Raw genomic sequence first — 24,997 nt, forward strand, 5'->3', positions numbered from 1 at the left:
AGTAAAGACAATACAACTCCATCCACAGTTCTGTCTTTGGATGCCATGAAGGCGTTTGACAGACTTGAGTGGTCATACCTGTGGAAGGTACTTGAGGTCATGGGTCTTGGGAAGAGTTTTATTCATATGATTAAAGTCCTGTATGCCTCGCCGTCTGCGATGATACTGACAGGCAAAAACTGTTCCACACTCTTTCCAGGCTCCAGATCTTCTAGACAGGGTTGCCCTCTGAGCCCAGGACTGTTCGCGCTCTCCCTCGAACCTTTGGCCCAATTTATTAGGCAATCGGAGGACATCGTCCCCATAATGGTCAATAATACTCCACACAAAATTGCTCTCTATGCGGATGACCTGCTGATTTTCATGGACGACCCATCCCGGTCGGCCACAAAATTATTGAGGATAATCGACGACTTTGGTAAATTGTCAGGCTTTAAGATTAACTGGAACAAATCAGCCTGCCTACCTCTTAATGAGCTGGCCAAGGCGGTACGACTACCAGCTGATATCCCCATAGTAGAACATTTTAAATACTTGGGCATAGAGATATTCCCCACGCTGAACCAAATTACTAAGTACAACTTCACGGGTACTTATGATAAAATACGCCAGGATCTAGACAGGTGGTCGTCCCTTCCTAACTCCTTACAAGCCCGGGCTTCCATAATCAAAATGAACATCCTGCCTAGGATACATTTTATTAGCTCAATGCTCCCCCTGCCCCCTCCAATAGACCACTGGCGCAAGGTACAATCGATGGTATCTAAGTTTATCTGGAATAACAAACGCCCGAGAATCAAAAGGGCTACTACTCAACGTAGAAAACAAGATGGGGGCCTCGCAATCCCTGATTTTAAACTTTATTTCTGGTCCTTTTCACTGAGACCTCTGATGTGCTGGCTAGACCCTGTAGAGGCTGTATCGTGGCGCTCCTTAGAAGCGGCGGCGGTATCTCCGCTAAGATTGCAGGATGTAGTGTACTCCACTGTCTCTATTTCGAAATGCCGGCTGAGGTATGGACCGATCATAACTCACGTGATCCAAACGTGGCGTAATGTACAGAGGTCGTGTGGGGTTAAATGCCCATGGCACCTGGACTCTCCAATTTTTAATAACCAGCAATTACTTGTTGGGCACAAGCCGGTTAATATTCCTCAATGGCAAAGGAGGGGAGTGCATACTCTGGAGGATATTTATGATAAGAACGGCCTCCGTGCGTTTCAGGACTTAAGAGAATTTTATGATCTACCCGGCGAGTCCTTCTTTCTTTACCTTCAACTAAGGTCAGCACTGAGGGCGCATGGCGTACCGTGGGCTCAAGCTTTGCACCCACACCCCTTCCTCAGGCTCATAGTGGACAGGACGACATCCAGAGGGTTTGTCTCAGACTTTTATACGCTCTTAATTCAATCCACGTATAAAAATGTATCATTGGATACAATCTGGCGTGTGGATATCCCGGAGTTGGACCCCGAGTTTGACTGGGATGATGTTTGGGCAAATGTGGCATTATCTTCCCGCAACCCCAATCACCAGCAAATTAATTTTAATTATATTCATAGGACCTATCTTACACCTAGGAAGCTATTTGCTATGGGACTGATAACCGACTCTCGGTGCACTTTGTGCTCTCAAAAGGCCACTGGCACTTATATGCATATGTATTGGGATTGCCCACCAGTGGCCCGCTTCTGGAGGTCAATAACGGACAAACTTTCAGATCTGTGTGGCTTAACTATCCCATTCACAGCTGTTACGCTACTCCTGAACGATATAACGACACTACCCTTGGGGTAGGTATTTAGCTATTCTGCGCTATATGTCAATTCACATGCCATCTCCCCAAGGGACTAATATTGGCAGACTGATTGACCTGTTAACCAACTTGGAGGAAGAATTTCTTTCTTCTTACACTTTACCTTCTGCGAGTTTGGCAGTCTTGAACATGTGTAAGGGACCTAGGCTATCTACAATAAATCTGCGGCAACACTCTCATAAACAATCTTTTAAGTCACTCCACTTGTAAAGGTTGGCATGTTTGAAGACATTTTTGTTATTGAAATTGCCATCTGTATTTGATAGGTTGGACGCTGTTCTTTTCTTTTGTCTTTATAATTTATTATTCTGTATTATTATTGTTTGTTATTCTCCTGTGAAGTTATGTTTTTTGTTACTGTGGTTATTGTGTTGTCCTGTTTCGTGTAATTAATAATAAAAAATTTGATCAAAAAAAAAGAAAAAGGTTTACCACCGACATAAAGATAATTAACAATAAGGTCAACAATAAGGTCATATGATACATGGTCATAAATAACAAAACCCGGACTGTGTTTTAGCTCTGTCTAAACTATAAACACACACGCACGCACACAAATGGGGGACCCTGATGTAAACAAGGCGAAAGTCTTTCTCTGGTCTGCATCCCCTTAACAGTTGTGTGTATTGAGCCGTACTGTATTGTACCCATTCTGCAATCTGTTAATACAATTTTCAATCAATCAATCACACACACACACACACACACACACACACACACACACACACACACACACACACACACACACACACACACACACACACACACACACACACACACACACACACACACACACACACACACACACACACACACACACACACACACACACACACACACACACACACACACACACACGCCCTGTTTCTATCCTTACATCCATCTCGAAAGTCATGGAAAAAATAGTATACGAACAGATCGAAAAGTACCTCGCGGAAAAAAATCTAATCTACGAATTCCAATCTGGCTTCAGAACATCCCACTCCACGGACACATGCCTTCTCTACCTGAACGACCACATCAAACAAGAGGTGGACGCGGGCAAATACTGCGGCATGGTCATGCTGGACCTACAAAAGGCCTTCGACACTGTCAATCACACCATTCTGATTGACAAGCTAAAAGCAATTGGTTTTGATAGTTTATCAGTGAGCTGGATACAATCCTACCTAGAGGGGAGGGAACAGATGGTGGAGGTAAACGGTACCCTATCCCCCCCCTCACAGTGAGCTGTGGTGTTCCACAAGGAAGCATACTAGGACCGCTACTATTCCTAATTTATGCAAATGACATGTCGTCAGCTTGTGACTGCAACTTGTTCCTGTTTGCGGACGACTCAGCCCTGCTGGTCTCTGACAAGAACAAGTTACAGGTTGAAAAAGCCCTCAGCTCAGAACTAGGCAAAATCTGCATATGGCTCGCCGACAACAAACTATCATTACACATGGGCAAAACAGAGTCCATTCTCTTCGGTTCAAATAACAAACTCAGCAAGACCGACGGCTTCTCGGTTACAGTGGGTGACAATATTGTCACAAGGAAAGATGAAATTACCTACCTGGGTTCCATCCTAGAGGCTAATCTTTCCTGTGACAAAATGGCATCCAATGTAATAAAAAAAGTCAACCAACGAACACGATTCTTGTACCGGATCTCCTCACTGGTAAACAAGAATACCCTGAAGACTCTAGCAGGAGCACTCATTCAAGGGTACTACGACTATGCTTGCACCTCATGGTACCAAAGCACCTCAAAGGCGCTAAAAACAAAATTACAAACATCTCAAAACAAACTGGTCAGACTACTGCTTGACCTGACCCCTAGAACCCACCTCACCCCTGCCCACTTTGACAACCTAGGATGGCTTAGAGTAGACGACAGAGTACAGCAACTTGCAATGGGCCTGGTCTACAAGATACACTACACGACCAAGGTACCCATGTACATGACAAAATACTTCCCAAAGGTCAGTGAATACCACGATCACAACACCAGAGGAAGCTCCACAAATCATGTTAAACCCAGATTCGGCTCAAACAAGGGACTAAACACGTTTCGCAATTATGCCACATCAATGTGGAACGCCCTACCCAAAGCTGTAAAGGAATGTGAATCACTACCCACTTTCAAAAACACTCTCAAAAAACACCTAAGGGAGACTGCAACTCGAAACTGGCCCCTGTAAATGTCCGAACACAACCCCCTCCAATGTACAGTAAATTACCAAGTATGGTCTTGTCAATAATCCAATGTACAGTGTTGTTTGTACAGTTGTACAGTGTCACCCACCCACCCCTCCTACCCAACACCCCCCCCCACTCCTACCCAACCCCCCCCCCCCCCCCCCCCCACCCACCCACCCAACCACCTCCAATGTACAGTCCCCCCCCACCCCCCCCACCTACCCAATCCAATGTACAGTTTCTACGCCTAATGTATATACTCTTTTCTTTCTGGACTCTTTTTGTATCACAAACAGTACTGTAATTGCAAATCTGGTATGTCATAAATGTATAGATGTAGCAGTACTGTCTATCTGTATGTCATGTATGTCATATATGTTACGATGAATTGAAAATGGGGGACCCTGATGTAAACAAGACGAAAGTCTTTCTCTGGTCTGCATCCCCTTAATGTATTGAGCTGTACTGTACTGTACCCATTCTGCAATCTGTTAATAAAGTTTTCATTCATTCATTCATTCACACGCAGACCTGGACAATTACTGCCCACGGGCCACTTCCGGCCCTTTGGGCATCCGTGTCCGGCTCACTGTCAATTTTTACAATTGGAGATAATGAATATTGAGTTAAGTTCAAGTTATCATTGGTTCGGCCCTCCAACACAGTTCAGGTTTCTTATGTGGCCCCTTGTAAAAATTTATTGCCCACCCGAGGGTGGTTTCGCCAAGCAGCTAGGGGGCGCTGTTTGCTTAGGGGTCAGCGATTCCCCTCTCATTCACACGTCATTCCAAAGAGGAGCTGAAACGTTCTGCGCATGCGTGTGTCATCTCCTTACAGATCTGTGCCACGGACAGAAGACACAACGGTAAGAAGCAGCCTCTCCTATTGCGGTTTTTCATGGAATAATCATGTTTTATTATTTATATTTGCATCTGAAATGAATAAGATAAGCGAAGAATATGTGCTACTTGTAAATGTTATACATAAACTAGTCTAAATCGCCGTCAAACTGACAGTTAATGTGAGTGGATGCTGTGCTCAAACAAGTACACGTATGCGTAACGCAGCGCACCTTTTGTCCAATTTCTGAGGGAATAATATTAATCTTTTCGAGCCATGTTGTTTGTTTATCTTTTAGCTTCGTTTGTTTTTGTATCTTCACCGGCAGACATTTCACGATTTAGTGAGTCATTCCGATGCATACGTGCAATAATAGCGTCAAGCTCAAATGTACACGTAGTCCAGCGGGTCCCTGACAGTAGTAACGTTGTGGCTGATGACGATACGTGTCATTAGATCAAAGCAACATTAACTAAGAGAGAGAGATTATAATGGTGATGTAATGGTAACGTTAGCTTATCTCTATCTGGTTGTATGTGTTCATGAGAATACGTGTTTTGTGAATTGAGACACCTTTCTGAATAAACGGTTAACTCTTGATTGAAAACTTTATTAACAGATTGCAGAATGGGTACAGTACAGTACAGCTCAATACATACAATTGTTAAGGGGATGCAGACCAGAGAAAGACTTTCGTCTTGTTTACATCAGGGTCCCCCATTTTCAATTCATCATAACATAATATGACATACATGACATACAGATAGACGGTACTGCTACATCTATACATTTATGACATACTAGATTTGCAAATACAGTACTGTTTGTGATACAAAAATAGTCCAGAAAAGAGATGTCTCTGATGTCCAGATTACACAAAAATCACCACACACTAATGGGGGACCCTGATGTAAACAAGTCGAAAGTCTTTCTCTGGTCTGCATCCCCTTAACAATTGTATGTATTGAGCTGTACTGTACTGTACCCATTCTGCAATCTGTTAATAAACTTTTCAATCAATCAATCAAACCTCCCCAGTGATGACTTGACTTGAAAGGGGATTTTCATTTGGTCCCAAAATGTTGTCCACAGTCCCAGGAAAACACATATGGCTGTAAATGACACTATGCATTTGAACAACTAGCACAAACAATGTCCAGTCTTCATAAAAGTGACCAAATGAAGAATTAAATGTAGATGCAGTAACCAAGTTATTATTATAATTTTTTGTCTCAAACTTGGACAGGACTTTGAATTCTCAGGTCATCTAATACATTGAAAGATTTACACATACAATTTTGGCCTATGGAGCAATGGAAATTCAACTAAATCATATTTAGATTATGCCTGTAAGATTGCATCATTTAATCTCAAACACTGACTTTCTGACATAATCTTGACTTCTTAGTTAATTTAACCCTTTAATGGTAGATCATGACCTACTTCTTAAACAGATGACTTATCCCATTTAAACTCATAGTTACATTATTCACGCAAAGGATAACATACAACGTGGGGGGGTTTGATGCACCAGAATGGAGACCTAATCCTGGCCTGGTTGGTTCCCTTGCAGATGAGGGCTCTGTATGCGTTTGCTCTGCTGACCTTGCTCGGCTTGGGAGCAGGAGAGGAGGGCGCCCGGCTGCTGGCTTCCAAGGCCCTGCTGAACCGCTATGCTGTGGAGGGACGTGACCTGACCCTGCAGTACAACATCTACAACGTGGGCACCAGGTACTGGACCTGTTGTCTATGCTCTCTAGCCTACTTTAATAACCAGTACCTCAAGAACCATATAAGTCCATTTTAAGTTTTCAGAGTAATTGTAAGTAGAAAAAGGGTAACCACTGCGCTCAAACAGGTGCGTAGTCCAACATTAATTAAGTCACAAAAAAGGGAGTAGGGAGTGGGACCGCACTCGAGGAAAGTCGTTGTTTTTATTTATTTATGTAAAGTTGCCCAAATAGTGGTAGGAATAGCAATGCATGTCCCCTTTAATATACACAATTTGTATAAGCACAAAACGTTTTCAGCCATCAGGCCTTCAGAGTAACAATGGACCTCATTCTAAAACATTTTCTTAAATATCTTCTTATTAACTTCAAACCCAAGAAAGATCCCGCTGGATTCATGAACGTGTGAAAATGTGTTCGTAAACAGCCAAAGTGTTCTCAGCTGCGCTCCCCCGAATGAAGAAAGCCACTGATTCATAAAAATGTATGCGCATTCCCGTACACCTGAATTTGCATACATAAACGCTCCACCAGCTCTTTATAAGAGCATGCAACTACAGGACCGTGTGCACACACCACAGGCAATGCAAAATCTATTTGTGACTGATCAAAATTTTATTAGATTAGATTAGATTCAAATATAGGTTCAATGAGGTTGAGTACTTTTATTATCTTAAGAAAGGTAAGTTAGTGTTGTGTTCATTTATAGTTAAAGACAGTAGATGTTGAGTATTTTATTATCTACAGATGGTAAGTTACAGTGTTGTGTGTTCATTCATTGTTAAGACAGTAGAGGTTGAGTACTTTATTATCTAAAGATGATAAGTTGGAGTGTTGTGTTCATTCATAGTTAAAGACGGTAGAGGTTAGTAGTAGTTCCTGGTGATATATCACATTCACACTCCCCGCATCCGCGCCAACGACGTGACCAATGTAGCATGTTCAGTTTTGTTCACTGTCCTGTTTTGCAGAGTGCTTTGCGTATCACACTAGAATATGGTCTCTCTGCGCCCGACCTCTAGGATGACACTGCTCACGCAGGCTTTGTGGCCGCTCTGACCTCTTAACACGGCTGTGTGGGCGCTCTGACCTCCTAACACGGCTGTGTGGCCGCTCTGACCTCTTAATACAGCCTGTGTGGCCGCTCTGACCTCTTAACACGGCTGTGTGGGCGCGCTGTGTGGCCGCTCTGACCTCTTAACACGACCTGTGTGGCCGCTCTGACCTCTTAACACGACCTGTGTGGCCGCTCTGACCTCTTAACACGGCTGTGTGGCCGCTCTGACCTCTTAACACGACCTGTGTGGCCGCTCTGACCTCTTAACACGACCTGTGTGGCCGCTCTGACCTCTTAACACGACCTGTGTGGCCGCTCTGACCTCTTAACACGGCTGTGTGGCCGCTCTGACCTCTTAACACGGCTGTGTGGCCGCTCTGACCTCTTAACACGACCTGTGTGGCTGCTCTGACCTCTTAACACGACCTGTGTGGCCGCTCTGACCTCTTAACACGGCTGTGTGGCCGCTCTGACCTCTTAACACGACCTGTGTGGCCGCTCTGACCTCTTAACACGACCTGTGTGGCCGCTCTGACCTCTTAACACGACCTGTGTGGCCGCTCTGACCTCTTAACACGGCTGTGTGGCCGCTCTGACCTCTTAACACGGCCTGTGTGGCCACTCTGACCTCAATGTACAGCCCCACCTACCCAACCTCCCCCAATATACAGTTTTTACGTCAAATGTATATACTCTTTTCTGGACTCTTTTTGTATCACAAACAGTACTGTATTTGCAAATCTGGTATGTCATAAATGTATAGATGTAGCAGTACTGTATATCTGTATGTCATATATGTCCTGATTAATTGAAAATGGGGGACCCTGATGTAAACAAGACGAAAGTCTTTCTCTGGTCTGCATCCCCTTAACAATTGTGTGTATTGAGCTGTACTGTATTGTACCCATTCTGCAATCTGTTAATAAAGTTTTCAATCAATTAACAAGGCTGTGTGGCCGCTCTCACCCGTTAACGCGGGCCGTAAGAGGTTCCGCGGTGTGTACATGCTGCTCAGGTGGGTGCTGTGGAGCGGCCCTGAAGATGGGAGCTAGCTCTGCTATCACTGCTGCCGTCCTCAGTAGGATTCAGGAGGAGGTCATTGTACTAGTAGGAGCAGCAGCACTGGTCCATACGTTGTGGAGTCGCAACTGAATGAAGAATGCCACTGATTCATAAAATGTTATGCGCATTCCCGTACACCTGAATTTGCATACATAAACGCCCCACCAGCTCTTTATAAGAGCATGCAACTACAGGACCGTGTGCACACACCACAGGCAATGCAAAATCTATTTGTGACTGATCAACATTTTATTAGATTAGATTCAAATATAGGTTCAATGAGGTTGAGTACTTTTATTATCTTAAGAAAGGTAAGTTAGTGTTGTGTTCATTTATAGTTAAAGACAGTAGATGTTGAGTATTTTATTATCTACAGATGGTAAGTTACAGTGTTGTGTGTTCATTCATTGTTAAGACAGTAGAGGTTGAGTACTTTATTATCTAAAGATGATAAGTTGGAGTGTTGTGTTCATTCATAGTTAAAGACGGTAGAGGTTAGTAGTAGTTCCTGGTGATATATCACATTCACACTCCCCGCATCCGCGCCAACGACGTGACCAATGTAGCATGTTCAGTTTTGTTCACTGTCCTGTTTTGCAGAGTGCTTTGCGTATCACACTAGAATATGGTCTCTCTGCGCCCGACCTCTAGGATGACACTGCTCACGCAGGCTTTGTGGCCGCTCTGACCTCTTAACACGGCTGTGTGGGCGCTCTGACCTCCTAACACGGCTGTGTGGCCGCTCTGACCTCCTAACACGGCTGTGTGGCCGCTCTGACCTCTTAATACAGCCTGTGTGGCCGCTCTGACCTCTTAACACGGCTGTGTGGGCGCTCTGACCTCTTAACACAGCCTGTGTGGCCGCTCTGACCTCTTAACACGGCTGTGTGGGCGCTCTGACCTCTTAACACGGCTGTGTGGGCGCTCTGACCTCTTAACACGGGCTGTGTGGCCGCTCTGACCTCTTAACATGGGCTGTGTGGCCGCTCTGACCTCTTAACACGGGCTGTGTGGCCGCTCTGACCTCTTAACACGGCTGTGTGGCCGCTCTGACCTCTTAACACGGCTGTGTGGCCGCTCTGACCTCTTAACACGGCTGTGTGGCCGCTCTGACCTCTTAACACGACCTGTGTGGCCGCTCTGACCTCTTCACACGACCTGTGTGGCCGCTCTGACCTCTTAACACGGCTGTGTGGCCGCTCTGACCTCTTAACACGACCTGTGTGGCCGCTCTGACCTCTTAACACGACCTGTGTGGCCGCTCTGACCTCTTAACACGACCTGTGTGGCCGCTCTGACCTCTTAACACGACCTGTGTGGCCGCTCTGACCTCTTAACATGACCTGTGTGGCCGCTCTGACCTCTTAACACGACCTGTGTGGCCGCTCTGACCTCTTAACACGGCTGTGTGGCCGCTCTGACCTCTTAACACGGCCTGTGTGGCCACTCTGACCTCAATGTACAGCCCCACCTACCCAACCTCCCCCAATATACAGTTTTTACGTCAAATGTATATACTCTTTTCTGGACTCTTTTTGTATCACAAACAGTACTGTATTTGCAAATCTGGTATGTCATAAATGTATAGATGTAGCAGTACTGTATATCTGTATGTCATATATGTCCTGATTAATTGAAAATGGGGGACCCTGATGTAAACAAGACGAAAGTCTTTCTCTGGTCTGCATCCCCTTAACAATTGTGTGTATTGAGCTGTACTGTATTGTACCCATTCTGCAATCTGTTAATAAAGTTTTCAATCAATTAACAAGGCTGTGTGGCCGCTCTCACCCGTTAACGCGGGCCGTAAAAGGTTCCGCGGTGTGTACATGCTGCTCAGGTGGGTGCTGTGGAGCGGCCCTGAAGATGGGAGCTAGCTCTGCTATCACTGCTGCCGTCCTCAGTAGGATTCAGGAGGAGGTCATTGTACTAGTAGGAGCAGCAGCACTGGTCCATACGTTGTGGAGTCGCAACTAGGGGGTGGTCCGCGGGGGGCTGTGCCCTGCCTCCCGGAGGCAGAAAGAAATGCAATAAAGAAAGCCATTTGCTGTAATTTCCTGCAACTTAAAACCATAATTTAAATAAAATGGAAAACGCAAGTTAGTTATTTAAGTACAGGGTATTGGGTTGCACAATAGTTTAAAGTTGAACGTAAAAACACACACACACACACACAGAGGGCAGAGCAATCATGTATTAGATAATGATGCATCCGTTTCTAAGCTGGCCCCAAGATTTCACTGCAAAAATAAATTTATTTTATTTTTTTATTTTCTTTAAACGCATGTACCATGTTTATCTGTTGTCCTGGAACTCTGTCTCAACGTGTATTGTTTGATTCCCGTACATGGATTTTATTGACCAAATCTTTGTCCAACTCTACAGTGCCGCGCTGGAGGTGGAGCTCTCTGACGATTCCTTCCCCCCTGAGGACTTCGGGATTGTTTCGGGAATGCTGAACGTCAAATGGGACCGCATCGCTCCGTATCCTTGAACCTTAATGTCCGAACTTGCGGGACAACTTTGAGTATTTAGCATGTTTCAATTCCACAGTGGGTTTTGCTAAGCAAAACACGCCGTCTGCAGCTCCATGTTATAAGTGAAAACGGGAAGCTTTGTAGTATAATCGGATGCGTGTCTTCATAATGTTCTACTGAGAAAATAGTTGTAAAGCGCACATTGTATCAAACATTATAATACGTTACTTTGTGCATCTAAGTTGCCCAGTTACATGCGTAACTGGCCTATGTAACTCATTATAATATTTTATATGATGTACGTTTTGCAACCATTTCCTTAGTTTTATGTGACCCTGAGCTTTCCGTCTTGGAAAAGGCATCAGCTTGGTCAGAGGAGGCCGCGCAGAGCTACCTTTCTCAGTGTTAAAGTGAAATATAGCCTGTACTCAACATCATGCCACACATTGTTTACATTTTGTTAGTAGCTGGTAGACTGGAGTTGAAGTCTGTTAGTTTGTAGCTGCTAGACTAGATCTTTCAGTGAGTTAGTTTGTAGCTGCTAGACTAGATCTTTCAGTGAGTTAGTTTGTAGCTGCTAGACTAGATCTTTCAGTGAGTTAGTTTGTATCTGCTAGACTAGATCTTTCAGTGAGTTAGTTTGTAGCTGCTAGACTAGATCTTTCAGTGAGTTAGTTTGTTGCTGCTAGACTAGATCTTTCAGTGAGTTAGTTTGTAGCTGCTAGACTAGATCTTTCAGTGAGTTAGTTTGTAGCTGCTAGACTAGATCTTTCAGTGAGTTAGTTTGTAGCTGCTAGACTAGATCTTTCAGTGAGTTAGTTTGTATCTGCTAGACTAGATCTTTCAGTGAGTTAGTTTGTAGCTGCTAGACTAGATCTTTCAGTGAGTTAGTTTGTAGCTGCTAGACTAGATCTTTCAGTGAGTTAGTTTGTAGCTGCTAGACTAGATCTTTCAGTGAGTTAGTTTGTAGCTGCTAGACTAGATCTTTCAGTGAGTTAGTTTGTATCTGCTAGACTAGATCTTTCAGTGAGTTAGTTTGTAGCTGCTAGACTAGATCTTTCAGTGAGTTAGTTTGTAGCTGCTAGACTAGATCTTTCAGTGAGTTAGTTTGTAGCTGGTAGACTAAATCTTGTTTCTGCGACCGACCTTAACGCTGCACCCACAGCGCCAGCAACGTCTCTCACACTGTGGTCTTGCGCCCGCTGAAGGCCGGATACTTTAACTTCACCTCTGCCACGGTCAGCTACCTGGCCCAGGAGGGAGGACAGGTTGTGGTAAGACCAATACATTTGTCCGGATGAACCAGGAATGGGATTAAACGACCATACCAGTGTTTTTGACATGTGGGTTCCAAGTCGTTCTTGTCATGATACAAAAATACGCCTTTTTTCCATTATTGTATATGAACACTCGAGCAAGAACTTTACACAATTATTTTTGGATGGACAGAAACATCTTGGGTTCATGATAAAAAGAGATTGGACTTTTATAGACTGAAGTCTTTTTGGATTTAGCTGGATGTATTGAGATTGTCTCTGTTCTTACAGGTTGGCTACACCAGTGCTCCTGGTCAGGGAGGTATCTTGGCCCAGAGGGAGTTTGACAGGCGCTTCTCTCCTCACTATGTAAGTGGTGTATTAAAAAATATCTATTAGAAAATACATTTTACTAGGCAGATTGTTGAGCAGAGATTGTACGTTTTCCTCAGTACTTTTGTTTGGCGTACTCACCTAGTACTTTGTTGGCTATTGATAATTCTTGCCTGTTAGCTGTATTTTGTTGAAAATGGAATGGGAAAATATTCCTTAAGGAGATGGTAACATTAATACAATGTATATTGTTTATTTACATTTCTGTGAACGTCTAGGAAAAAAACGCATCTCAATCCGGTAATAAATGGCGGAGCTATGGACATTATACAAAAGTAACTGTACTTACAGTAGATTTAATTCACGGTCTTTGCTGCCCTGTAACGGGCACCTTGTGGTACTAAATCCAGATTTAACTCTGCCATTGGAAAGCTGATATTTGGGCCGATCCATAGATGTATGACATGGCCATAATAAGGTCATTTATAGGCCTGATATTCTATATTCATATTGAATGTGTCTGGCTGGCAAAATTCAGTACTGTATCCAAAAAAAAAACGTAAATCATCTGCCCTTTGTTCATTTGCTTAGATATTTGGTACACTTGATCTCAAGAAGGTGCTGACTTTTGGTCAATGTTAGCATGGTGTTATTCACCGTCAAAGATGGGACTTTTTTTTATTATATAATAATCATTTATATTCTCCTTTGGTTCATTGCAATTTACTCAAGCATAGTAACAGACACAATATTTCTGAAGTAACTCAATTGGAAATAACTGGTTCCAAAATGGAACGGGCTACCTGACCCCGCCCTCTGTTCTTAGCCTCACTGTGTCTCTCTCTCTCTCTCTCTCTCTCTCTCTCCCTCCCTCTAGCTCGACTGGGCGGCGTTCGGCGTGATGACCCTCCCTTCCATCGGCATCCCACTGCTTCTCTGGTACTCCAGCAAGAGGAAGTACGACTCACCCAAAGTCAAGAAGAACTAGAGCCACAACACCACTGGGTTCAGGGGGGGTTGGAGTTGTGGGTGGGGGTTGAGGGTGTGGGTTGGGGGCCGGGGTTGACGACACGGAACTCAGGTCGGGAGGGGCAATAAAGGGGCCAATCGGAGGGAGGGAACCAGGACGTTTTAGTATCTTAATTACCCATATTGGGGGTAAAGGAAGAAGGAAAACACACGGTGATCAAGGATATTTTTTCTTGTGCTTCAGTGATCATGTTTAAATGCACATTAATATAAGCTCATATCCTGATTATGGCTAGGGTATAAGCTCATATCACGATTCAAGATGAACCTGATTATGATGGCCTGGACACTGAGGCATGTTAACGCCTTATCTTGTTTATACCATTATATTCCATAACGATATACTATTTTCGTGGTGGTATTCGCAAAATTCAATCTACTGGGATTCAAATTTTAACCAGGATATTGTCATAATGGAATACCGTGTGCATGTAAACATACTCATTGGGGCGTGTTTCTTTTTGGATTGGTGAAAGGGAGCAAGACCAAAAGCAAGTGGGAAACTGAACTTTGGCTGCCAACTCCTTCTCAGTTCCCGGTGCAGGACTTTAGGTCTGGTGTGGAACTCCAACCATGTTTGGGAGATGAGGTCCCACTGCCTGAAGCTCCCAATCATATCTGCAGATAATATACCGGGGTTGGTCGGGAATTCTAGATTGGTATCGTTGTCGATATTGGTCTTTTAATTCCTTAATATGCATACAGAGAGTCCAAACAACAGCCACAATGCAGTGACGGCATTAAAGGTATAATCTGTACTTCCGCCAAACGGCGACCTCTAGTCAAGGGCCCCACTTGGTACTGCACTTTACTGTGCAAAGTGCAATGCCAAGTGGGGATTTTTTGCCTAGAGGTCACTGTTTGACGGTAGTACAGATTATACCTTTAATCTTCTTTTTTTGTTTGTATTGTAATTAATTTGATTGAAACCCTCGAGGTAATTTTTATGAAACGGTGGATTCTTGAGTCTGTCTGAAGTGGGGCTTTGGTCTTGTTTTGAATGAAATTAAAACAAGCTTGGTTTTTACTAAGTTGTGTGCTGTGTTTTTTTTATTTCAAGCATCACGATGGTCCCAATTATTTTTATAAATGAATTTATGCATTCACAATACAATTCCATACCTTTATTTATACAGCAGATAGCTCGGCGAGCGCATGCATTCTTTTATACCTTTGTACATGGATGGTTGATGAACAAAAGTGGAAAAAACAAACGATGAATTAAATAAAAAGGAAAGTACACCGGTGTTTTTGACATGTGGCTTCCAAGTCATTCTTGCCTTGATACAGAAATCAAGTTGACCTTAATTTTTCGGGAGCATGTCTATGTTCCCCGGGTCCTATGTTCCCCGGTAGCGATAGATAGTCAGACCACCAGCCCTGATTCCAAACTCTAACCTTAGCCAACTTCGAAAGAGGGCCTAAGCTTAACCAGTTCGAAACAAGGCGGACATTAATAATTAATAAAAATTTATAAAATTTTCAATCAATCGGGGAACATAGGGATGACCTGAATTTTTTCATCTTTTACCGGTGCTGAGTAATATTATTTCCTGCCCATTCACTACTGCCATAGGTTTCCATTCTATTTGAAAAATTTTCTTAAACAAAATATAAACCCATGAAAATCACCACATCTGACTAAAATACCATGCTAACATCTGACTAAATACATCTGACTAAATACCATGCTAACATCTGACTAAAATACCATGCTAACATCTGACTAAAATACCATGCTAACATCTGACTAAAATGCCATGGCAACATCTGACTAAATACCATGCTAACATCTGACTAAAATGCCATGCTAACATCTGACTAAAATAACATGCTAACATCTGACTAAAATGCCATGGCAACATCTGATCATTTTAGTCAGATGTGGTGACTTTCTTCAGTTTATTTGGTGTTGAAGACACATTTTCAGATGCACTGGAATGGAAGCTAATGGCAGTGGTGAATCAGCAGAAAATGAAATATTTCATTAACGGTCAAATATGATGAAAAAAGTACCTTGATTTTTTAACCCACTTGTCCAAAAGACTGCTCTGGTCCTTCAACAACAGACTTTTAATTACAGTCAAAGTTTGTTTCAGCATAAGTTTGAGCAATAGAGAATAGTTTTTTTGTAGCTACCCTTAGAACATTAAAAAACAATCTCACTCAGCCTTTGAACAAGTGCAAAATATCTGGGCCCTCATTCATCAATGTGTGCGTAGAACATGTCCTATTTCCACACGTAAGCACGGAATGTAGAACTAGTGTACGCACAGGGAAGTCGGGATTCATCACACGGTGCGTACGCAGGCTCTATGCTCCTCCGTGTTGATGAATACCACTTTGTTCTACCGTCAATGCGCGTGCATGATTATCCATATATGGTCATGAAAATGAGGAAACACCCCCCATGGGATGTGAAATAATGGACTGACCCGAGCGGATCTCTGAGAAACTCCACGAAGATTGTTCACTGCTGTCGAACCAAGAAGACACTATTGCGTATTATGGGATAAATAAAAGGCGGACTTGTAAACGGTGATGTCAGATATCAACGGCTCCCTAAGACCATTGCTGCAATTCTGCCTGGACAGCTCAAAATACTAATAAAGACCGTTCGTTGACCACTGTTTGGCGTTGGTTGTGTGTCATTATAACCGTGCTGTAATATGAATGCCTTTATTAGTTGTGTTCGATTGGCTATATGATTTTTAGAGGCATCTATTTTGTTGTCGGCTAATAAAGACCGCGCTGGAATATGACTGCCTTTTCCCGTGTTGTTTGATTAATACCCAGGGATTAAAGTTCTCCTCAATTTTATTCCAAATCGCGATGGATCTCCCGTCAATTTTCTACCTGCTGCATATGATTTCTAGAGGCATACTACAATCTATTTTGATGTCAGTATTGGGTAGCCTATATAAACAATAATAGAGAGCATATACAAGAACAATGAATCTCACTGCATGTATGATGTAGCCTGCCTTTCAATACATGAACTTGAATTCCATCATGTTTGTGTGCGGGACTCACAAGGCTGTTGTCACAATGGGTGGTACCGGTACAGTAATAATTACAGTCCACACAATATCACGATCCATGCCATAGCCTATGTTCTATTAGGACATGATCTGTGACGACAAATGTTCTAGAATGTTTGAAGATATCATACTCTGACAGCATGCCTATGATCAACAAAAACGCGAACTTGAATCCCATCATATACATAGTCTGTCCACTATAGTGTCATTGCAATGCGTTTTCTATTCTTTCTTATACAGTAGAAAGGGGGAAGAACACTATATTCATATGACTTGTATTCTGCTTACAGCTTCGAAATTCCACTTGTTTCGTTTAACGTAAAGCCTTTTAAATATAATCAAAACGTTCCCGTGTTTCTGCGGTCTGCGCAAAATAATAACGAGTTGAGCTTTATGATTTATGATGAATTGAAAATGGGGGACCCTGATGTAAACAAGACGAAAGTTGGTCTGCATCCCCAATTAACAATTGTATGTACTGAGCTGTACTGTACTGTACCCATTCTGCAATCTGTTAATAAACTTTTCAATCAATCAATCAATCAATCAAGCTACGCGGAGCGCAGTCAGTCAGTAGCCTACACCCCGTATATTCCGATAACGCTATATAAACCATGCTGCATTCATTCTGAGAGAAAGATCTATTATTCCAAATCGCTGCTGTCGGGACAAAACCTCATAACTCCAAAAACCCAACTTTTCAGCAGATGAAAAAAACTAACACAGATTTGAGGGTGAATAGAGTTAGGAGGTTTAGACAGATGATCGGTTTAATGCTTTCCCATTGTTTAAACTTTGTAAAACCCACACACACATATGGAGGATGATCTACGGAGTTGATTTATATAATAAAAAAAAAATTCAAAAAATGGAGTTATGAGGTTTTGGCCCGACAGCAGCGAAATGCTATTTATAGGGTTTTGACCATAATTACACTACTGTTGCTATTTTACAATGAACTATAATGAACTACGGTTCGTACAGAACATGCCAGTGTTATTATGCACAGAAGCTCATTTCCTTGTTGTAATAATATATTCTACCACTGGGCGCCAGGTACGCCTGGTCTGACCTGTGCGTAGATGTAAGCACGGAGTCAAGTTCAAATCGAAATTGATGAATCCCACTCTTTGCTTAGAAATGATCGTACGCACAGGGTAAGCACAGATCCGTGCGTAGAACACGTTGATGAATGAGGGCCCTGGTGTGACAATAGGTCTGCTGTTCAATGGTGTGAACAACCAATACATTATATATGTATGTATTTGCTAGATCTGACATTAATCATGAAGTCAGTGCAGTATAAAGAATTTAATCAAAATACCCAACCGTAATATCATGGTATAAACCAATTTAAACCATCATATGGTAATACCATGGTATAATGATTATTTATGATACCTATGTTATTATTATGGTATAATCCAGTTTAAACCACGATACCTATGGTAATATAACATGATATAATCCTATTTAAACCATGATATCTATGGTATTATGATATTTCCATCATAATTTGGTCACCAGAAATGGTGGAAATACCATGACACCTTTTCACAAAGGTATCAAACTCATTTCCACATCCAATACAGTTAGATTATAGTGAGTCCTTGGGAACAGATGACATACATACTTGGTGTTTTAAGTGAATTCTACTATCATTTGACTGCTACAGAGATGTCTCTGGATGAAAGCCATTGACGTGGAGTGCTGAGGTCTAGGGTTTTCTTTTAGGGTTGGGTGGAGGTAGCGGTGGTCTGGAGCCTGACGCCGCAGGCCTCTCGGGGATCTGTCCGTAGATGTCACTCCCAGAGTCGCGGCCGGTCAAAGGTCTCTGTCGAGACGGTGAGGTTGATGTCATCAGAGTGCCTCCCTGTGGAACAATGAGTGGTCGGTGAAAAACGTTAAAGGGAACTATTTTAGATGACTTCCTTGAATCGATACAAATTTCTTCTCTGTGCATTCAGTAGAAAGCTAGCCTAGCTTAGCACAAATGAATGGAAGCGGATATGGACCAGCTAGCCTAGCTGTTGGCCAAAAACACCTCCCGGAGTTTTAAGCTAGGCTAGCTGATCCATATCGGCTTCCATTAATTTGTGCTAAATTAGGCTAGCTTGCAGCCAGATAGCTTTCGACTGAACGCACAGAGGAAATTGGTATCTATCTTCTTGTCTGACCCCATTTTTCAGGGACAGTCACTGAATTAAGTCATCTGTCCTCGACCATATTATGTCCCCAAAAATGTCCCTGATATAATATCCTTATTGCGTTATAGAAGGCAGAAGGGGAAATTAGATTGGAAATAAATCATGCTTGTTGCAATGTCAGGGAAATCGATTCAGGGCAGGCAGTGAAATGGGCACAATGAACAGCTCATAACAGCTCCCACCAAGTATGACATGGTTCCCTTCGTTTCTACCAAAGAACTGTTCAAAATAATCGGATCGTTTGCGAATGTCACATCACTATTTCCCATAATATTGGCGTGTTCCATCATCTTTCAGCTTTTCTATATATTTTTGGCCTTTTGGGGGGACTTTTCTATCACTGTTTACTAGCAGACACGTTCTCGTTCGGCTGGATTACAGATTGAGACTTTTAATGCTGGGATGAATTAGCATATAATATCCAGTGGTGGAAGAAGTACACGGTTCATTTACTTAAGTAAAAGAAAATTAGTACTCTGGTAAAAGTAAAAGTCCTCCATTCAAATTCTACTTAAGTAAAAGTAGAGAAGTATTTGCTATTGAATGTACTTAAAGGAACACGCCAACATTTTGGGAAATTACCTTACTGTCTTCTCCAGAGAGAGAGACAAGAAGATAGATACCAGTTTCCTCTCTGTGCGTTCAGTAGGAAGCTATCTGGCTGCTTCCATTCATTGTGCTAAGCTAGGCTAACGTGCAGCCAGATAGCTTTATACTGAATGCACAGAGAGAAAACTGGTATCTATCTTCTTGTCTCTCTCTGGAGAAGACGATAAGCAAAATGTTGGTGTGTTCTTTTAAGTATCTAAAGTTAAAGTACACATTCTACATCACGTTTGTATATCCATTGACCTCTAAAAGTTGTGTTAAAAGTGGTATGTGGTCGGGGTCCAGTTATGCTGCTCTGATTAAAGGTTGTGTTAAAGTGGTATGTGGTCCAGTTATGCTGCTCTGATTACATCCTCTTGAAGTTGACAGGCTTCAAATGTGAAATTTTATAATCTTCATACATTTTCTATTTTGTATATATGATGTTTTCTATGCAAAATAATTGTCTTCGAAGTAACTAGTAACTGATGGGTTCAGATAAATGTAGTGGAGAAAAAAGTACAATATTTCCCTTGAAATGTAGTGGAGTAAAAGTATAAAGTTCCCTAAAATGTAAATACTCACATAATGTACAAATAGCTCGAAAATGTACTTAAGTACAGTACTTGAGAGAGGGAACTGCACCCTGAGAGGAAGGTTTTCCCTGAGTGGGAGGTTCGAAGGGTCAAAGTGGGTATCAAACAGGAGGGAAGACTGTCATGTTTTAAACTGTGGATATGAAACAGAGAAGGTAAAGATGACTTTAAACTGTTAAACAGTAATCCATAAAATGTTTATTGCACTGTAAAAAACTGTGATTTTATATGTCTGCACTTTATGTGCTCATTTTATGTGTATTCTATTCTACTACTCTATCTTACTCTTTTTATTATTGTCTATTTTTAACTGCATCTAACCATAAACAAGGTGGCCTGTGATTTTATATGTCTGCACTTTATGTGCTTGTTTCTTTGTCTTTTTTCTGTTGTGAAGCATTTTGAGCTGCAATCTTTGTATGAAAGGTGCTATACAAATACAGTTTATTATTATTATTATTATTATTATTATTATTATTATTATTATTATTATTATTATTATTATTATTATTATTATTATTATTATTATTATTACTTGAGTAAAAATACTTAGTTACTTTCCACCACTGATAATATCCAGCTGTTAGCCCACCTGAGCCATTGCTTCTTGCTGATCGTGACAGTGTGAAGCTGTGGTTGGAGGTCTTGAGGGCAGGCAGAGGGCGGCTCTGACCGGGGAGGCCATGTGAGCGGGTGGGATTTCTCTTGAGCCTCTCAGGTTGACCTGGGAGTACAGGTTCTGGTGGGTGGAGTCTGCTGAGGACAGGTAAGCAGGGCTTCTGGTTAGGACTGGTGAGAGGAAATGTCTTTTTTAACATCCCCTCCAGATGTATTTGAAACCCTTAAAGGTGTTATAGATTGTTAAATAATACATCTACAGAGCTTTTATAAAGGTGCAGGTCCAAAATCAATGTATCCCCTCCCTACTTCCCATTTCTCACGTGGAATGCACCTGATTGCATAAATTAAATGCTGGTGCTCTATCTACAGCTGTCTATAGTTATCTATAGCACATATAAAGTTCCCCTCCAGATGTATTTGAAACCCCTAACAAAGTTTATTTTGAATAACAGTTCGTATTAATGTTATTTCTTTCCCACCCAATTTAACAATAAACTACTGAAAAGGGCATTGCAGCATCTCTACACATTTACCCTCATTAAGATGCAAGGAACTATGAATAAATCGGCAAAACACACATACAAAAACAAAATGGTTTTGCACACATTCATTTAGTTTGACAGGTTATAATTTGAGAGTAAATTAGTTTGAATCCTTGTGTTGTGTTAATTACAGCACCATGAAATCTAATAGCAATACCTTGTCTTATAGAGACTGCTACCTTATCATTTCATTGAGCAGTAATAATTAACACGACATCTGTGCAAAATTGCTTAGAATTTTTGGATGTGTGTGAGATTATGTGCAAAAGAAATCAGCATTGTTTGTTGGTGAAGTGTCCCTTTAACTCAATGGCCGCCAGCTCCGATTATATATGTGTTTGGCCGACTATTTGATCGTTTTTCCTTTTTTCAGATTTTAATATCCTATTCAATGTCAGGGACCTAGAAGGCATACTGCGACGCCGAGGGTGCAGTACCGGCCAGATCCTCCCAGGTGGCGGTATCGAGCACCCTTTGAAACCTTATATCTTGGCCTGTGCGTCGATCAAATGTCTCCGTCGTTTTTTTTTGGTGGTAATCTGAGCGGTTATAACGGTCGGAGTGAGAAGGATCAAATGCTCCTGATCCATGATGTGTGGTGGATTATGTTGGCGACACGATGGACATCAATACTTGGAATCGCGATCAGATAATAGGAATATTCTTTTTGGGGTACATCCTAGTCAAGGTAAGGGCTATATGATCAATCTTGCGATCAACCATGTCTTCATATCGATCCGAACGTGTGTGTGTGTGTGTAACGTTACTCCACAACGTATGCCGTTGGTGACGATCAAAGCATCAAAAGCTACCCCCCCCCCCCCCCTTTCATGCATTCATGATGAAACAATACCTATGATATAGATTTGAGAATAATAGCGGGTCAAAGATTTGATCACAAAAAAAAGAATAATAGCGGGTCCAGGCAAGAAACGGCAACGGTTATAGTATAATACACACATAAGGCTATTCCTCAGCATTTCGGGAATTACCCCAGACCAATCTAAAACCATACTCATATTCACCACAGTATAAAACGGGAATGTATGGATGAAAAAATTATTTCTTTTTCACATATTGAACAATAGATACTCAATGTCAAATGGGCCATAGTATTGTATCCATAGCTATAATATAGAATATAGTTATAGCTCTACAAACAAGGTGACTCACTCCTATCTTTTAAAGCATGGCAATGCTACCACAGGGCCAAGGCTAATAGCTGGCAGTCAATGAGTTAAGACATTTTCAGTCGTAAATAGTCATAGGACTTTGTTGACTAGTTGATTTCATTGACACATCTCTAAAAGTGCTGTTTCCCACAGTAATGCAGCAGGACCTCTTTGCATCTCGGACCAGAGTCGAGGGTAGTGTCTTCAGGAAATAACTGAAAAGAAGCATAGAAAGAGACAATTGACTAAAGCCTCCGTCGACTGAGACCAAACCGCGAGTTGGTTTTTCACCTGCGCTCCCCTCCACGTCCCTCCACCTTCCCACGGCGTAGAAGTCGATCTGTTCCTGGGACTCCTGCTCCCGCTGGACCAAGCGAGGGGGCTCCTCGTAGGTGTCCAGGGGCTCCGGCTGCCAGTGTCCCAGGTCCCCCGCGGAGCCTCGCCACACCAGGGGAACAGAGGGCCACGAGGGCCCCTGCTGCTCTGAGAGGAAGCCGATGTTGACGTAGGGGGATTTGTTTCCCGGGGACGCGGCTATAGGAGCGGAGAGCGAGGTGGGGTCACACCAGTGTCTCGATAACACACGTAATAAAATGTAAATGTCAATTATCTTTAATTAAAAAGATAATATCAAATAAAATAAGGGAGAATAAAAACGTTATCAGTTGATAAATCTAACGATAGATGTATTTAAATGTAATTCATGTAAATATCCTTATTTGCCTACAGTGGTAGGTAGATGGACTGCATTTACTGTATATAGCTATTTTAACCAATGTGCTTTACAATGTCTGCCTCACATTCACACATTCAGGGCGGAGGCAACCATGCAAGGTGCCAACCTGCTCATTGGGAGCAGTTAGGGGTTAAGTGTCTTGCTCATGGAGTCGGAATCTAACCAGGAACCTTCTGATTACCAGATGACCGTTCTACCTCCTGAACCATTGGTAGGACATTTTAGTTCTCTGGTTTCATTACCTGCCATGTCTTATTACCTTGGGACCGTGGCAGTTTGTTGACCCTGGCGTACTGGACATCCCCTCCACACGCCCCGGCCACGCTGAGGTCATCTTGTTTCATACAGTTTGGCACATTGAGCTCCTGGGTAAAAAAAATGGGTCACACCCAATAAATAAGGTAGTGTCGTATATTAAGTCAATACATTAGGTTAATTACAGTGCATTGAGGTTGCCAACTAGAGGGAGAGAAGGAGAGTGATAGAAACATGGTCCTCATCTGACTCCCAAAAATAGCCAGTAGAGAAATAAACTGTGCAGCCAGACAACAGAGCTCTAGTTCAACTCAAAGAGTTTATTTGCCTCTGGGCTTCTCTCCCTCTAGTTGGCAACCTCAATGCACTGTAATTAACCTAATGTATTGACTTAATATACGACAGTAGCTACATATACTGTAGCTAACAGTTGATATATTTACCTGACTTGAGATTGAAACACAGATGAATATCGTATTGAATCAATATACACAATTTAGCATTGCTTTAAAGGTAGAATCTGTAATGCCGTCAAACAGTAACCTCTTGGAGTCCCACTCAGTACTGCACTTTGTTTAAATGGTGGGCTCTTTTGCCTAGAGGTCGCTGTTTGATGGCATTAAGAGAATAATCAAAGACTCTAGTCACCCAAACAACTGCCTCTTTGAACTGCTGCGGTCAGGCAAGCGCTACCAGAGTCTGTACAGAGAGACTCAAAAGGAGCTTCTATCCCCAGGCCATCAGGATGCTCAATGACAATGACACTATGTAACAACCCATCATCTACACTCACTGCACACACATCCACATGTACACACTCACTTTAAACAAACACTCACCTTACCATACCACTTTACTCACTTTAGACACTTTAACACACTTTATATTTATCTATTATTAAAGAGATTTGCACTACATTCATACCTCATTTGCACCCTACCCTAGGTTTTGTACCTCATCTCATTTCTGCATTGTACCTCACTGTTACTCATTTTACTCTGTATTGTATATTGTATATGTATATTGACTGAACATTCCTTTACTTTTTACTTACTTCTTAATAACTTTTTTTTTACTTACTTTTTTACTGTATGTAGCACACTCTCAGGGGCTCATTAAAGCATTACATCACGCGCATGAATGGGTTGTGAGAATTAGACCATGCCTAGGGGTGGTCGTTAGACCCCCTAGGCATGGTCTAATTCTCACAACCCACGACTGCACGTGGTGTTATGGCTTTTAGACAACTGGCGCATTCATCCAACCTTATTGCTATACAATAAACACACATTAATTGAAGATTTATTGAAAAAACCATCTGCAGAAAAAGTAGTTCCCAAAAAAAAAAGAGAAGTTGCCTCCATGTCTGGGTCTCTTAATATGTCATGATGTGCTCTGTCCTTGTGTCCATGACTGTATTATGACCTGTATCCCTACTATGTCTATGTGCTTTTGT

At 42.2% G+C, this 24,997-nt stretch overlaps 2 protein-coding genes across 3 annotated transcripts in view; one reads left to right on the top strand and one right to left on the bottom strand.

Moving 5' to 3' along the window:
• Positions 1-4,786: 4,786 nt before the first annotated feature.
• ssr2 (signal sequence receptor, beta) lies at positions 4,787-13,778 on the top strand. The gene is made up of 6 exons (XM_084311698.1): positions 4,787-4,864; positions 6,413-6,570; positions 11,074-11,172; positions 12,331-12,439; positions 12,713-12,790; positions 13,632-13,778. Exons 1-6 carry the CDS (start codon positions 4,814-4,816, stop codon positions 13,740-13,742), a joined length of 606 nt encoding a protein of 201 aa, XP_084167824.1. The 5' UTR covers positions 4,787-4,813; the 3' UTR covers positions 13,743-13,778.
• Positions 13,779-17,808: 4,030 nt separating this feature from the next.
• LOC311227530 (SH2 domain-containing protein 2A) overlaps positions 17,809-24,997 on the bottom strand; it is a 37,956-nt gene continuing 30,767 nt past the window's right edge. The window contains exons 7-10 of one of the 2 annotated variants that reach the window (XM_084313238.1): positions 23,546-23,651; positions 22,842-23,084; positions 20,808-20,968; positions 17,809-18,697 (exon numbers count right to left, since the gene is read on the bottom strand). In XM_084313238.1, coding sequence (XP_084169364.1) covers positions 18,542-18,697; positions 20,808-20,968; positions 22,842-23,084; positions 23,546-23,651 — 666 coding nt within the window. In that variant the 3' untranslated portion in view covers positions 17,809-18,541. Of the gene's footprint in view, positions 18,698-20,807; positions 20,972-22,841; positions 23,085-23,545; positions 23,652-24,997 lie in introns of both variants that reach the window. The other variant, XM_084313237.1, reaches the window with a different exon arrangement.

The sequence above is a fragment of the Notolepis coatsorum genome, assembly GCF_963971535.1.
Source record: "Notolepis coatsorum genome assembly, chromosome: 4".
NCBI classification, from domain to species: domain Eukaryota; kingdom Metazoa; phylum Chordata; class Actinopteri; order Aulopiformes; family Paralepididae; genus Notolepis; species Notolepis coatsorum.